The sequence below is a fragment of the Amblyomma maculatum genome, chromosome 1, assembly GCF_055883805.1.
Source record: "Amblyomma maculatum isolate TAMU_Amacu chromosome 1, ASM5588380v1, whole genome shotgun sequence".
In the NCBI taxonomy this organism is placed as follows: Eukaryota; Metazoa; Arthropoda; class Arachnida; order Ixodida; family Ixodidae; genus Amblyomma; species Amblyomma maculatum.
The window spans coordinates 220,428,162-220,444,600 of NC_139344.1; the positions used below are offsets into that span (position 1 = coordinate 220,428,162).

Below are 16,439 nucleotides of genomic sequence, written 5' to 3' on the forward strand. Positions count from 1 at the left end.
GAGTCAGGTTGCAAGCACTTAAAGCCAAATTTTAAAAGCGAGGATGCCTTAGAAGCAACACGCCCTCCCTCGGTGAATTTTTAAATACTAATATACTAAGTGTTCCTTATTCAAGGCATATTTAAAAATTGACCAAAGGAGGGTGAGCTGCCCCTCACTGAGGTGAAGAGCCTCCTAAACTTTGGCCCTTAAAATGTAGCAGGTAAAGAAAAAGGATTTCATTCCAAACACAATAAAAAGAAAATAAATACCTCAATAGCTTCATAACCTGAAGGAAACACCAGAGTCAAAAAGCGGCAATTTTCTTTTTAACAGAAGGGGATATTCAAAAGTGTCCGCCATCTAGGAGGAAAAACGAGAAATACTATGCGCCATCTACGGTGGCTACGGAAACGGCTCAGTGGCGGACCTGATGATGCTGCTTCAGTCAAATGATTGCAGCTCTTCCTCCCGCGAACAGTGTTGTCCAAACTGCTGTGTGCCCTTGTGTGCGCAGCAAGGATACAAGGAGATGGGGAACAAGGTAGGAATACGTTTGTACCAATGGTTTTACGCCACGCTGAATGTAAATAAGAACAGTAGAAAGAAAACTACCGTCGTCAATCTGTGCAACGCTGCTTCCCAGTTGTCCAGCATAGTGTTGACCTAGGTTACTGCTGCCATTGTGCGTCACCATGTCATATATGCTGTGTCTTTATAGTTTACGTCGCCTTATATTATGTTTGACTGGCGTTGCTTTCCTGCAAGCATGCACACACTTGCATGGCACGGCTGGTTGCACATAACAAGCACTAAAAAGCAGCTTGCTTCGCCTCACTTGCCCCAGCCACTGTCTTAGCAAATGCAAATGACAATACTACTGAAGACAAATCAATAAAAAACGACACAGTGTCTAAGTCGTGCTTCTCTTTATTGTCCCACTGTTCCTTTCTGTCATTAATCCTACGAGTTGAAATTGTGACAGGAAGAGCCAAATCAGCAGCGTTCTATATGTAAGTGAACTGCATTTGTGTATATCTAGAGTAATGCCGTTGTACTCCCATGAAAAGAAAAGTCCTAAGCAAGCGCTCCACTGGAGAGTGTCACTGTGGAGTCGTGCAGTCTGAATTACTACATGTGTAATCTGTATATTGCCAAAGCGACGCTTGTTTCACTAATACGGCGCCTCATCGCTGCTACAATATCTTGCACTTACTGTTCAGGTGTCGCACCATGGGTTTCCACGCAATCCTGTCCTCCAAAGAAGACTGATAATTGCCATAAAACACGATGAAGGCCCTTTTTTCCAGGGCACCGCACATTCAAGAGTATGCTCAAAACATTTCAAAACAAATAATTTTGTGTCAGGAGTGGCAAGTTAGCCATGAAGTGAAGTATATCCCCCAGTGGTGTGTGTTTGAACAATAAAAAAAAAAAAAAAATTTAATTATGCGCACGTTTGCTTTCCTTGAAGGCAAAGGTGTGTATATTTTTTAAATGTATAAGAGGCACAAAACTGAGCACTACCACAGATAAATACAAGTGAAGCAAATGGCCAGAACGAATCAGAAATGGAAAGTGAAGCATGTATCGGAGACCACCAGCTGTCATCTCAAACAGAACACAGTTTCCTTTGAGAAGTGCTAGCACTGCATCAAGAGAAACAGGTCCATTTAAATTGAGCGACTAAAGCCGCAGTTAGTAAGTTAGAAGGTGCACCACTAGCTCGAAGCAGAAAGATCGGCAGGCATTATCAAAAAAAGAAACAGCTTATCTCGAATGCGAATGTTAATGCGACCCTGTAGTAGTGTGAATTTTATGTGTACTCATGATCTGTGTGTCTTGATTTCTATCTCTGCCTTCCAGTGGGGTATATATACCGGCTGGACAAGCAATAAAAATCAGTTGTCAGTCAGCGCTGTGTTGTCGTTATTGTGTTCTCTTGTTCCGTTTATCGCGCTGTAGATATGGAACATCGTCACCAACTCACCCAACAACTGACCTTGCCAGAAAGATAGAAAACTGCCGCCTTCTGCTTAGACCGTTTTAAGGGATCCAATGAGGATGTTTCACACAGGGTTCTGCAATTACGAACACTTTGGCAAAAATACTACTGTGCCCAGAAAACATGGCGGTCGATACCAGTGTTACCAGAACACTCTGCATATCCCCTACTAGTTTTGCTGCTTTGCCTTTTAACAATATTGGTCGTTCCTTTTTCATGACCATTTTGAAGCTAAATCAGAGCCATTTTCAAGTCACCGTGACTCATTTTCAAGTCAAATCTACAGCTTTGGCCGCAATCAGCTAGCGCAAGTTGGCATGCCAACTTGCGCTAGCTCTCTCCCAAATGACGGCTTTGCCAATTCACTCCCAGGTAGTAATAATAATAATGGATTCAAAAGAACATTTTCACAACCAAAACCAAGCTCTTTCACTGGACTTTCTTTTGCATTCCAATTGTGTATCTCAACCTCCTACTTTGGGCCAAACATGGCTTTTGTTCACAACATTTAATGTACTTATTGCAGTCATATCAGGTCCGAATTCGGCAAAAATGTTCCTTTAAAGTGTGTAGAATGCAGTTATTAAGGTTTTAATGCAATCAGTGAGACTTACATTTTTTTTAAGTATTCAATCAATAGGCAATGAAAACGATGCACCAGACATCAAGTTGCTGAAAAATGTTGCCTGCTTATGAAATCAGTTTGCCCAGTGAAGTTTTAGAGACATGAAAACTATTTTTCACTGCTCTGTTATGCTTACTGCCATACTGAGCAGCTGCACAAGCATACTCTGTTTCCCACTTATGCATGGCAATTGGAACAGAAAAGTATTGAGCCAAATGCTATGTAAGAACTTCCATTACACCACACAGTGTTACATGAGTTTCCTAAAAAACTGCAATAGAAAGTAGTTTTCAAAAACTTATGACCCAGCTTCCCCACTAAGATGCAGTATTGTAAGTGATATTTGAGCAATATTTTTAAAACAAGAAAACAGAAAGATATAATCTCTCATAAGAACTATTTCTTGAAAGAGAAAAATTGTAGCCAGTCACAACCTAAAACTTTCTTCACTGTGGTCTTCCCTGTTCGATACTCTTTTTTTTTTCCCCAAAAAAAGCTGCAAAAACATCTCAAGTGGCTGGCAGGACACTGCTTCTCAATGTTCTTTCCTCCTCCATTCATCATTGTTCCGACTCATGTGTTTCAACTCACATATTCATGCATGGTGTCCCTCCTACTGTCCCTCTCCCAGCTCTAACTGCATGCAGAACAAAGGCAGGATTTTTTATAGCTGTCTACACCAGCACTCCAGGCCTAAGAGCTATGTAGGGTCTTAAACTTTGCAATCATATTATGTCACATCACATCACATCATCACCCAACATTTCAGAAAAAATCACTGCATATGCGAGCTTAAAGGAACACAGAGGACACATACAAGCTAGTCTAGCTGTATTGACAGAGTACTAAATTTTAATGATGAAGGGTCCAGTGTAACAGAAAATCACCAACCGATTTTTTGGACTCGGCGGAACCCCGAAAAAGGTTCGAATAATCGAACAGTCCGAAAAACATCCGCAAACATAAAAAAAAAAAAAAATGAAGAAATTATTCGAAAAATCGCTTCCAAGAATCGCGAACTTTGCCGCTACCCATGTTTCATCTATACGTCGATAATAGAGAGTTGTAGCGTAGCGTGGTCGCTGCCGTGATCAGCACGTTGTACCGCGATTTGATACCGCGGGCTGTCAGTACGCATGACGCACTGAGTGGTCCCCACGTGGCAGGCATGCACGCCGCCGTGAACAATGTCTTTCACCATGATGCGAAACCCTCACGGCGATCGAGACATGCGCAGCGACTTCCCGCAGATACGCATCGCGCTGTGCTATAACTCTCCACCTACATTATTTCAGCCAGTCATTCTTTCGCTCATGTGTGCGCCGCTTCATTTTATGACAATGCGACACAGCTGCAGTTCATGCTATGGACGAATGCACGTGCTGCACGAAGCTAAATATTCAGTTTGCATGGTTAACAACAGTCACAGACAAGGAACTCATGGGAATTAACCAGCACATGGTACGTCGGATACAGGTTAGGGCGGAGGCGCGTTCGAGAAATTCACCGCGGACGCCGTACTCCACTCATTTTCAGTCCTGTGTTGCAAGCTTGAAGCTAACACTATACTAATTATGCGACGGTGTACCGTTGTTGCCAACTCTGGATGGCAGCAGGAAACAAAAATGGATGAGCTTTAACCCTAATTAAAACTACTTAAACGTTACTTAAACCTCATTTAAAGGTCCCCTGAAACGGCCACCAAGAAGCCACTGATAAATGTGTTCAGTGTGTAGAACAAATCCTATTGAGCATTAACCAAAAGTATAACTCCTTGGAACAAAGCCAGCGATTTATTAATTTTTAAAAACAGCGTTTTTTGAAATTCGCGGGCAAAGAGGTGGTCACTTGGCGATGTCGCATGGAACTATTTCCTTAAACCGTGACGTCACGGGTGAGTTGACTAGCAAGGCTTGCTAGGAGCTGCCATTCGCTGCGGCCACTGCAGCCATGACGTCACGAACACACTTCCGGTAGCTGCGAAAGTCGTCTGCTCGTGCGCTGCTCGAACTCTGTGCGGGCTGCTGTTACACAGATCGCCGCCCTTATCAGTTAGGCGGCCATTGCCCATCAAGTACAACAACCGAAGCGACGCAGTGATCGGCGGAACGAAGCTGCATTTACAAATATCTTATTTATATAACGTGGTTTCAGGAGTACCGGAGTGTCGTCCGACGAGGCGTCAACATCACGGTCAAGCACCGCACGATGGCAGCACCTCCTCGACCGCCGTAAACACCGCCGCAGTGGCCCCTCCTCCGGCATACCGTTCGCGAACGACACGGCGAATCGTTAGCACCGATGTCCGAAATAGAGCGTGCTAAAATTTGTTGGCGTCTGGAATACTGAGCCGAATATCAAGTATGAAGCCCTCGTGAGGATCGCTGACCAGCAGCAAATTGCTGGTAAGAGCGATAGCAAGCAAGTTTCTGCTCAAGCCAGCTGCCGCTGGTGCATTTCGGCTCATCCGATTTGCTCGTACTAGTTCTGCGATTAATGCGTCGCCAGAGTTAATCCTATAATTATTTTACTATGGCAGGATTCACATAAGGCAGTTTCATAAGTAGGCGATTTACGACAGCGTTGATCAGGTCCAAAGCGCCGACCGCCGCGGCTTTGAAGAGTAACAATTTAGGCCTAGCGACTACTAGGGATGGTCACGCATGGCGCCGTCGTTCGCCGCACTTGCGTGCCCCACACCCGCGGTAATTGTGTAACGTACATCAGCCTGCTCGCGGCATCCCGTGCTGCAAGCGTTGCGAACTCGTGTACTTTCATAGCTAAGGCCGCGCATTTTTTGACGTTCTGCTCAGCAACAAGCCGTTCAAACGATACTGCAGGCAAGACAAGGATTCAGTACGCAGTCGCTGCGCTGTCGGCCGTAATCGAAGACGTCGGGCGGCACCATATTCTATACATCGATCTTTAAACGTGATACAGTGGGCAAATGAATAACTTAGTGAAGCAGACCTGCTCATACGTTTCGCGCATTCGGGCGCCGGCGAGTAGCCTCCGTCAACAGACGCCGCCATAACCTCGGTTAATGACAAAAACCGAGGTCGCCAAGCTCGGTTTGCGATAACCGCGGTTAGTGGTGTAACCATGGTTTGGTCCGCCGTGTAACATGGGCTAACCACGGGTTGCGAACTGGCGAACTCCTCAGGCGTGAGCGAGCGAGGACGGGTTGACGCGAGTACCCCACCCAGCAAGCGAGCGAGCGCGCGACAACCGAAAGTTCGTCGAAGTGACGTATTTCTGGGCGGAGCTTTGAACTTGCTTGTATTTATTTTTTTATGGCTCCCTCCGGCGTACGAGGAGAGGGAAAATTGGAAGGGTCATATTTACTCGCCGATATCTCTGGTGTTGCAGAAGCTAGATCGAAAATTTTTGCGGGAGAATGATGGGTGGTTCAATATCTATCAGTGTTATGGCGTTGTTTACCCTTCTTGGTGACCCATTTCAGGGGACCTTTAAAGCACGCGTCGCGGTGTTTGCGTGTTGCCACCGAGATAATATGTTGCGCAGGCCGAAAAGGGGCGACCGCCGCGCGGCGCGGCCAGTCCGCGGATACGCTAACGCATCGCAAACGTTACTATGTCAGAAGATTAGCTCCGGATTAGTGTTTTGGCACTAGTACCTTTGCATCGGTCGAGGAAGACTGCGAAACACCTCCTCTCTGGGCTGTTGCAAACCGGTTCACTGCCGCTTTCACCGCGCTAGCGAAACGTGTACAACAGCCCAGCGAGCAACGTGGCGGTGCCCAAGGAGCCCTCGCTGCAAAGCGTTCGGCCGAAAAACAATCCCCGCAGTATTGCTGGCGCCTATTTTAGTAAAAAAAATCGAAGCTCTGGACTTCAGAGAGTCCAAAACCATCAGTCGTGAAAATGTACACGTCCCTATGGGGAGCGCGACGGCTCTTGCATGAAGTCCAGAATATTGCGCAAGTCCCGATTATTGGAGCTTGGAAAATGAGTCGGCTACTGTATAAAGGTTTCACTAGTAAAATGCAAATGTCGATAGCAATTTTTGGGCACATATCTTGGAAGCTACACAATGCTGCTATTCACTTTGAAACAGTGGAAACCTGTCCCTTAAGTAAGATCGTCACATGCTTGAATACAGTGGGGTTAAGATGTCTAAATCCAATTTTCTCGGAGAAAAATGCACCTTATGCTTCCAGATACATGTTCACATAGCCAGAAACAACCAAAGAATAATTTTTCACTGAAAATTATAGGTTGAAGTTGCCCTCAGTGTTCCTCTAAGGCAGATCAAAGTAGTTCAAGTCAACTGTGAGGTTCCTCCAGCGTGCAGAGATACAATATTTGATAAATTAGGTGACAACTCTGTGCTCAAAACAACTACTTATGTTGAACTGCTTTTGCTTACAATGCACTTCAGGGCCACTTAATATGTATATGGTTTCAGAACTGGCTACATAATGTGATCCATGCACGAGAAAGTGCATGAAAGGGGTTGCAATTTGTGCTCATATAATGCTTAAAATATCTGCTGCTCTTCATGTGGCATTAAGAATCCTATTTCTTTTTCACAATAGTAAAAATGCAGTTTAGGTAAAAACTACAAGAAAAAAAGTAAATATGCAGATCAAAGCTCTTCACAGTATGTGGAGTATGTAAAGCAAATCATGTTGAAATGCTGTAATTTATAACAAATACAGAAGCCTCATAAAGACTTCCATAACCTTTACTACATATACTTTGACTAGATACCACAATTTATATTGCAGAAAAAAATATGCACGCATTTGGGAATAAGTAGCACTGCAAATTGAAGACAGAGGTGAAATATTAGAAATATAATAACAAAGCATCATTAAAAAGGGCAAAAATAAAGCAAAAATAAAATAAAATTTGCTAATGCAACTGAGACGTCACAGTAAACTTCTAGTTTACTTACATTTTGCCGTTACAATACAGGTTCAAAGTGCTCTTAATGAAAGAAACAAATTTTCCTAGTGAAATGAACACTAAGGCTGCCTCTCAAATAGATAAAGCCAAGGGAAACTAATAAGTATTATCGCCACGCATTTCTTTGCCCTTTAACCAAACAGAATAGCTAAATGAAAGAAGTCAGGTGAAAAAATGTAATGCCTACACGGTCTGCTCAGCTGGTGTTCATCATCCGATTCGTCTTGATAAAACACCTCCAGGGCACTGCTGAACAGCCGCGCCCGATTCGCCTCAATGCTGCAAGCAAAATTTGTAATCAAGGTTAGAGAGTCATCAGAAGAGTGTTTCGTGTGGCATACCCCCCTTTTCCCAGATCACAAACAAGTAAATAAGCTCACAACAAGGCAAAGACCATTGCGGTCACTCACCCTCTAACAACATTTGTGCAATGCTGCTAAATAGTTCCCTTCAACCTAAACAACCCTGGTATCTGGCACATGTAAAAGGTAAGTGCATATAACTTGTAGCTAATATTTTGCACTGCAATGACGGCTTTCACTTCAGTGAGTGAACGTTACACCTGTGCTTACATTGCTTACCAGCAGTGCAGTTTCACTCTTCTTTTGGGCACCTACTGATAAAAGTTGGAAGAAATTAATACTGCCTGCCTGAGGTAACAGTCCAGACATCTGTAATATTCCCTGTTATAAATTTCAGCCATAATTACATACTCAAGTATAAATGCTGACTACTGGTAAAAAACAGCTTAGTGCCAACTCTTAAAAGTGGTCTTTTAGTTCATAAAGGTAAAATCACACTGCAACCTGGTACTAAGGTAACAAATTTCGCACTCCTTTTCTAAACACGAATGTGATGCCACACCTGTTACCTCTACACCTGCCACCAGCATTTGGGCACAAACTTAAGAAAAAGAAACTGTGGAACATCGGCACATTTTGCCCAGTTTTGTTGGTACGGTAATAAATGCAGCTTTTAGCATATGTAACGTGTACATAATTAAGAAAAAGTGTGGAACACAAACCGTGTTCGCAGTGCACTCAGTATACTTGACTGAGTGCCTAACCTCCCCCCCCCCCCCCCCCTCCACACACAAACATACATTTAAGTGCCACAGGCTTCAACATTAACTCGTTTTTGGACGGCCGAGCATACCCAGGAAAGCTTGACCTATGCGGACAACCCAGTGTCACGTTAACATCTATTTCAGTCCAATTCCCATAGAATTTCACACCGATTAAAAAAAATAAGACAGCACAACGATTGGCATTTTGTTCTCCACTCCAAGGCAAGTTCCCGAGTGTGCCTGGGTCACTGGAAAGGAGTGGGCACTGAAAGTAAGGTGTGCAGTGTTAGGCACAAATTATGCATGCTAAACATGGCATGAACACAGTATACAAAATTCCAATCGCTACATCGGATAAACCAGTCACTGTCTTAAAGGAGCAAATAAACTAATTTCTTCTATATGTTCTTTTGGTCTTGGCTTCAAGAAATTAGCAATGGCTGCAACATGTAAGGTGTATTTAAGTCACGTGAAGCATAAAAAAAAGGAACAGGAATATGATAGCTTATACGTGCTTTTAATGCACTACAATGTGTAATTCAACTTGCTTAAAGAGCTAGAACACCAAGAATGCTATATAAGCAGTTATATTGCAGTTTCTTTTGCATTGCATGATGCAAACACACTGTTTAGTACACATCACAGACCAAGACAGCATGGGAGTAGAAACTCAGTTATAGTACACGATTAAAAAATCGTAAGCAAATACTACACGGTGATCTATGTATTCTAATATCTTATGCATCATTACAGAGAAGAAAACATGCAATTAAAATTAGGTACCAATAGTCTCTTATGAGACTCAGAGAGCACAAGAACATTGAAAAATAAATCAGTACTGCCACCTAGCTGACCCGGACCACTGCCTTCCCTGCCGATGCAAAGGTAGATGAAAACACGGCATTTCTAAATTTCATTACACCGCTGTTTAATATTTGCGCCACAATAAATTCATTTGAAAGCAGAGTAAGCCTACCATATTGCTAAATCGAGTAGCACATGCTCTCTGCGCATGCTATTGTTTCCCGATGCTACAGTACACAATACAGTCCACCTTAACTTGCACCTGTACCACTTTTATTAATTTTCCTTTTTCTACTTTCTTACAGGTTGCGTGTGGCTGCACCGATGTTTGTTTTCTTTGACTCTTCCTTGCAGAATACAGTCGAACCAGAATATTCGATTTTTGCTTATATTGAACTCACGGAATATCCCCTTGAAAATCCCATGTAAAAGTATTGGAAAGCTGCATCGTATATAGAACTCAATTTCACCGATAGTCCGATATATCGAACTCCGCACCACGCATTGGACGATGCGCCTCCACCAGAGACGATCGCATCACCTCGGCCGTTTGCTGAGTGGCGTGTTCAAGCCGAGCGCGGAAGGAATAAGATGGCACAGTTCGGGACGGCTGGTCTAGGGCAGCGCCGCGCCCTTCCCCACAAGGCGCGCGCATCCGCGGTGATCGCTGCCGCGCTAGCACGTGACGTTTGCAAGTCATGTATGTGAAGGGACGAGAGGGAACCAATGCAGCCGTGGTGTTCGGGAGAGGCGAAAAACGCGATAGAGTGAAGCGTGAAGCACAAGGGTGTGCCTACTATTCTGCTGAGCTTTATCTCTCCCCTTCCTCTTTTTCCCGGTCTTCGTTCGCAGCAGCACGCACTACGCATGCGCGGACAAGCCAACTCGGTCCGTGGCAGACGCTTCTCCACTGTGTGTTGTGAACGTTCTGCGCGCGGCGGCTGACGTGCGATGAGCGTCTCGTGTCGTTGTGCTGAACGCGGACGCTAAAAAGCGGCAGATTTTTTTTTTTTTCTTTTGCGAGAGTTGTTCTTGTCGGGCTGAACGTATGGCGCAGCGTAAGCTATGGCGGCTGCAAGCGTTAAGCGGCCGATTATTATTATTATTTTTTTTTTTGCGAGACTCGTTCATTTTTGCATCTATGAATCAACGAAAGCACGCGGTCGACTGCGACAATGGCACCGGCTTTTAGCATTGTTCGCTTCAAATGGTATTTGCAGCTATCACGCTTGCCAATTATTTTGTAGCAGTGGACTACACAGACACCACCGAGATTCTAACAAGGCCACTGCATCACCTGTTCTCCCATCAGCGAACGTCACCACAAGCGGATGAGCGATAAGGTATCGGCCACTGAATCTCCGCGTACAGGCGTAAAGGGGCGAGATGACATCATGTGACTCGACTCAGATTCGCGCTCGCACCTTTATTTGCTGGTACTTTATCGCCATCCGTCTGTCGTGACATAGGCTGCTGGGGTGCACAGGCCTTGCCAAGATCTGGGTGGCGAAGACTACACCCGCCACACCCCAAGCGCGGCGCGATAAATCGAACCAGGCTTGTGCAATCAAGCCATCCCGCGGGCACTCTGCCAAGTTCGCTCCCTGCCACCGCAGGATCTATGAAAAGTATAGTCAAAAGATAAACACGTCGTGACGTTATCGCTGCGCAGCATCTTGGCGCGCTACCAATAAATGAGCTGTGGATGCGACGGCCGAAGCGAAAGGACGCGCCACCGAACGCTTTTTTTTTTTTTTTTATTCAAATTCTCGGAGGCAAAAACGTGGATTGGGTTCATTATGCGAGTGGGTTGATTACGCGACAAATACCGTATCATTTTTCACGATCGCAAGTGGCGTCTCAAGCCGATTTCTGTATATCGAATTATCGATATATCGAACTATTTCGCAATCCCCTTCGAGTTCAATATATCCGGGTTCGACTGTATAATCTTCTGTCCTCTATCGCCCCCTCGTTTGCACTCCTTCAAGTGTATGCACACGATACATATGCATACCAAATCAGGCAGAACCAAATTTAGCTAAAATTGGTTATAAATAATGCCATGCTAATGATGCAACTGAAGCAGAAGGTGTTCAAATAACAGTTTGCAGCTCTTGGTATTTTTCACTAGAGTGTCACCAAACTGCAAATCTGATAAGGGTATTCCACTTAACTGGCCATTTCACAGCAAAAGAAAAATATGGTTATCCACAAAGTATGGAAAGTTCAACAGTGTTGCTTTGACCATAAAGCCTTCACTTATTCAGAACAAAAAGATTTACAAAGAGCTTATGCAACCCTGTCCTATATACAAGAATGTCAAATTCCCTTGAGGTCATCTTTACTGAGAAAGACAAACATGCCATCGCACACCTTTGTCTTAAGGTTCCTTTGAAATAGAGTTTCAAAAGTTTATAGTAAAGGCATTTCATCAATCTCCCTCGATGGCCAAAGGGAGCACTTTTGCTCACAATAAGAGCGCATTAGTAGTGAATGGCTTAAAAATAATTTTGGACTTTGACATTTACAAGAATATTAAACATTTTCATTACATTAAACTAAATTCTGAGCCCAATTTCTCAAACATGCGAATGCATTAATGGCAAACACTTTCTACCTAGGTGCACATTCCTGCACATGATAGCTTATGCGGCTCGTTCGACCGGAAAGCCGTCGGCATCTAGTTGTCAGCACCGCACGTCGCAAATAATCGGGTGCTCTGTAAAAAAAAAAAAAAAATTGTACCACTGTAATTTGTGGTTGTAGTGACTGGCACGTGATGAGGAGTTAATAAAACCATTGTAATTGATTATTCGATGAATTGAAGAAATTGGGAAAAGGGGGACTCAAAGGTGTAAAAATGCTCAGAATGAAAAGCCAGGGCTTGATGATGCTAATCAAGAACATTTAGACTATGTAATTGACCAATTAACTATTTGAAATAATTGAAAAAATGGAATATTTAAGAAAGGGGCGTTAAGAGGTGTCAAAATGCTCAGAACGGAGAGCCAATGTTTGCTGATGCTAAGTATCGGTGATAAACAAATAAACTAAAAAGAATGAAAAATTGAAGTAGTAAGCCTGAAAAAAAAAAAAACACTGTGTAATGGTACGCTGCCGCGTAATACCTTTAAGAGCTTGTATCCCCCCTCCTCACCCTTCCCTTCTTCAAATGCAGTGCGTCAAGTTTCAAGAAGCGGCATCAGGCATCGAGCTCACCGGTTACATCATCGCCCGGCAGGGTATGAGAGAAAAAAGTATTTATAAACAAGAAATGATAAAACATTAAGTGTGTGAAAAGATACCGCGTCGCACCCTTCCGCGTCAGTGTTGCCACATTGGCCAGCTGGATTTTCCCAGGTGTTAACACAATTCCTCCCCCCCCCCCCCCCTCCCCTTTCTTTTTTCCTGCGAAATATTTTTCATGAATGAATACTTTTAGAGTGAACACCTCCAATCAAATTCATAAGAAAAGTAGCCCAAGACAATAAAAAATTCTAGCGGGAGCTTTGGACCACTCAAGTGAGGCGAAAGCCATTATAGCGCGGTGGATCGTAGCCCTCCACTATGGCTGGGCCAGGGGTTGCTGCGCCGCTCTGTGCGTCAGCGCCATCCATGGGGACCCCAGCAAAACCTCCGAAGCAGCGCGGCCGCGTCGTCTGCTCCTCGCTGCATTGAAAAGCATTCTACTTCGCACTGCGCTAGGGGGATCATGCAACGTTGAACAGCAGGGGCGAGATTATCGAACCCTGCGGGGTGCCTTTGCGTGGGGAGGGCCGTTCGTTAGACTTCGGCCCGCCCACGCTGATGGTGGCTGTTCGGTCAGTTAGGAAATTTCGCACATAGTAGAAAACTTTTTGTCCGCATCGCAGGTCTCCTAGGCTGCTGAGGATAGCCTCGTGACTGGTGTTACCAAAAGGCTCCTTTGATGTTTGCGGCTAGAATAATTCCCTCGTTTTTGGATGAGGTGTGGTCTAAGATTTCCTCCTTGAGCTGGAGCATGATGTCCTGTGCCGAAAGATGTTTCCGGAAGCCGAACATTGTGTCCAGAAATAGCTCTTCACGTTTCAAGTGCTCCGTCAGTCGGTTATGTACGATTCGCTCAAACCATTTACCCACGCATGACGGGAGCGACATGGGCCGGAGGTTCTCTAGATGTGGGCGCTTGGCTGGTTAGGGGATTGTTATAATACAATATTGAGCGACTCTCAGCAAGCCTGCAAAGCGTACCTAAACGGGGAACTCTGCCGAGCGGCCGCTCACGTCATGAGAAATCACACTCCTTGTACACACACCCGCCACAGTATTCTGTGGATTCCGGCACACGAAGGCATAGAGGGCAATGAGGCGGCTGACAGGATAGCTCGAGGTCATACATTCCGAGCCCCGTCATCGTCCACCTCCGAACCATCGTCTCCACTAACATACAGCGAAATAATAAACTACCATCGACTTTATCGCAGAACATACGCAGATCCCCACAAAGACCTCATTCGTCAGGAAACCACTATATGGCAAAACATGCAAGCCCGCACACTACCAAACCCAACCTGACACAATAAGATTTGGCCCGCGCAATACCCCACAAATGCATGTCCGGCCTGCGGAGATGTGTCCGACATCCTCCACATGGTTTGGAACTGCCTCGAACAATGTAAATCATACGGTTTACAGAAAATTAGCCATGAGCAGTGGGAGGCGAAGCTGGCTCACACAGAGCTCCCCCTTCAGTGCCAGCTGATCGGTAAGGCCTGGAGGGCCGTATTCGCCAATGGTTTCCCGGACATGGATGAACCACCCGCGTAATTACTTTGTATAAATAAAGTTTATTCTCTCCCTTTCTCCGCACTGCGCGCGGTTGTTTCTCTCCTCCTCCGGCCGCGTTCTGGCCGCCGTCACGCTCCAACAACTACGACTGTACGCCTCTGACATTTTGTTTCCGCAATCAATAAATGTTTACTACTACTACAACTACCAACACAGGGGGCAAAAAAAAAAAGAACTAGAATGAGAAAAACGACGGCGAGCTTTTTCGCAAAACTTGTGTGGAAACGGTAACGGGATGGTTGTCGGCCTTTTTTCTTTTTTTAGGTATCTCGTACCGCTCATACCTCGCACCTTTGTTTGTAACTGGCGGTGCCGCAGCAGCCACCGCGGAACCGAGTCGGCCTCAGAAAACAGATAAACGTTAATCGTTCTATCCTCATACGTGATCCTGCTTCGGGAGCTGAAAACTGCGCACTCGCTAGAGGAGATAACTGAATTAGGAATTGCACAGCGTAGCTGTGGAATTAAGAAGACAAAGGTTTACTTGGAGAGATGTCCCCGCCGGCGTGGAAAGTCGTCAGGCATTTCCTCGCTGTTCGTCTCGTGGAGAGAGGAAACTGCCGCAAAAATGGCATGCCTCGGCTTCTGGTCAGTGACCCAGGTCGTCAAGAAACACCTCATCGTTGAAGGTAGCTAGGTCATTGATTTCGAATGTCAGCGCCGCAGCAGAGAACTTCCCCTGGCCGCTGTCGGCAGGAACCAAAGGGTAAGGCGGCATGATATGTGCCTTTGTAGGGAAAACGTCAAAAATGCGTCGAAGACAGGCAACGCGGCGCCAGTAGCCTGTCGGTAGCTATAGTCATCACCCTGCTGAAGCGAACTGGTCATTGTAGATGGCAACATTTAGTTTCGTTGACTTTGTAGGGGGATTGAGGGATTGACTAATACGTCGGTCGTCAAAGAGAGTTGAGTGGGCCTTCTCCATGTAAATGGCCACACCCATCGCAATGAGTCTCCACGAGAAGAATGCAATGTTCCTTTCACTGAACAGCAGGGACAGAGATTTAGGTGCTTTCGCATTAACAACAACAACAAAAAAAAAGTTTAGAACTAACATTTGTAAGCTGAGAAAAAAAAAAATGAGCCCCCCTCCCCACCACCACTTCCTTGGCCAGGTGCCATCTAGTCTTTCAAAATACCTGTCGCTTGCCTCTCGCCTACGAGTAGCGAATGTGTGTTTTTTTTTTTTTTTGCGCCTGCCAACAAGCGCTCTTTGTAAACAATGTTCGCGGCGATCAATTGATAATAATTTATCGTTTTCGAAAGCACCGATAAAAAACACGTTTCCAGCCAGCCTTTTTGTCAGCCAAGGAACCGAAAAAAGCAAAAATAAGAAACCCCACTGGAAAAGATCGGCGGCTTTGCGCGCGTCTGCACACGCCCGTTCCCTCTCCCCCTCTTTCTCATTCTACTTCTGCTCCGCGTGCACGCGCGGCTGCTTGTGGCACGCGCTCCCGCGCGAGCGGGCTGCGCAGACTCCACAGACAGCCGTGCGCTGCGCGGCCGCGACTGCGCGTAGGTTTTGTAGTTCCTCTCCGCTCCGCCAGAAACCGAGTGCTGGCGTTGAGAAGCAAACTCTAGCTTGGGCTCCCTATCTCCCTCTCTTCTTTCACTCCCACCTTCCTCCTAATATGTCCGCGGAGAATTGCGATAGATACTGCGCCTTTTTTATCCTTTAAATCAATATCAAACGCCGTTGATGCCTGCTATACTAACACCTCCTAGACATCTGGCTCTGCTTCTGTTTGCTGTGTGGTGCGGCGTTCGAGGAAGCGGCAAATGAAAGGCGCCGCACGGACGCCTGGATCGGACGTCCGGCGGGGTAAGCTTCGTATATGCATGAATCGCCTGGTGACGTCATGACCTGTTGTGACGGTACATGACGTGCGCCTTGTCGAACACAACCAGCATTTCATTGAACGCACCAAACTTCACCGGCGTTCTATAATTCGTTTACAGGAAAGGAAAGGCGCAGTATCTGTCACTCGCGGAATCCCGCTATCATCGATCCTCACGGTAGACAAGGGAAATTATGAAGAGCGTTTCACTATCCGGGGCGTGGCGCAGTTCGCAAAGCGCTCGCTTGGGGATCCAAGGGATGAAGGTTCGATTCCTGGTGGAGACATGGTTTATTTAGTCTTAAGTCTCGCTCTCGAAAGCGTGACACCCTCTGCCGACAGCTCCTGCTGACAACGATGA

General features: G+C 45.5%; 1 protein-coding gene across 10 annotated transcripts in view; it reads right to left on the minus strand.

The window, feature by feature from the left end:
* LOC146205665 (DDB1- and CUL4-associated factor 11) overlaps window positions 1-16,439 on the minus strand; it is a 101,535-nt gene that overhangs the window by 57,283 nt on the left and 27,813 nt on the right. For 7 of the 10 annotated variants that reach the window (XM_084590320.1, XM_084590322.1, XM_084590325.1 and 4 more), the window contains one exon: window positions 7,728-7,819. The exons of 1 other annotated variant lie outside the window; for it this stretch is intronic. In XM_084590320.1, coding sequence (XP_084446446.1) covers window positions 7,728-7,819 — 92 coding nt within the window. Of the gene's footprint in view, window positions 1-7,727; window positions 7,820-12,030; window positions 12,133-16,439 lie in introns of all 10 variants that reach the window. 2 more of the 10 variants (XM_084590321.1, XM_084590323.1) reach the window with 1 other exon arrangement.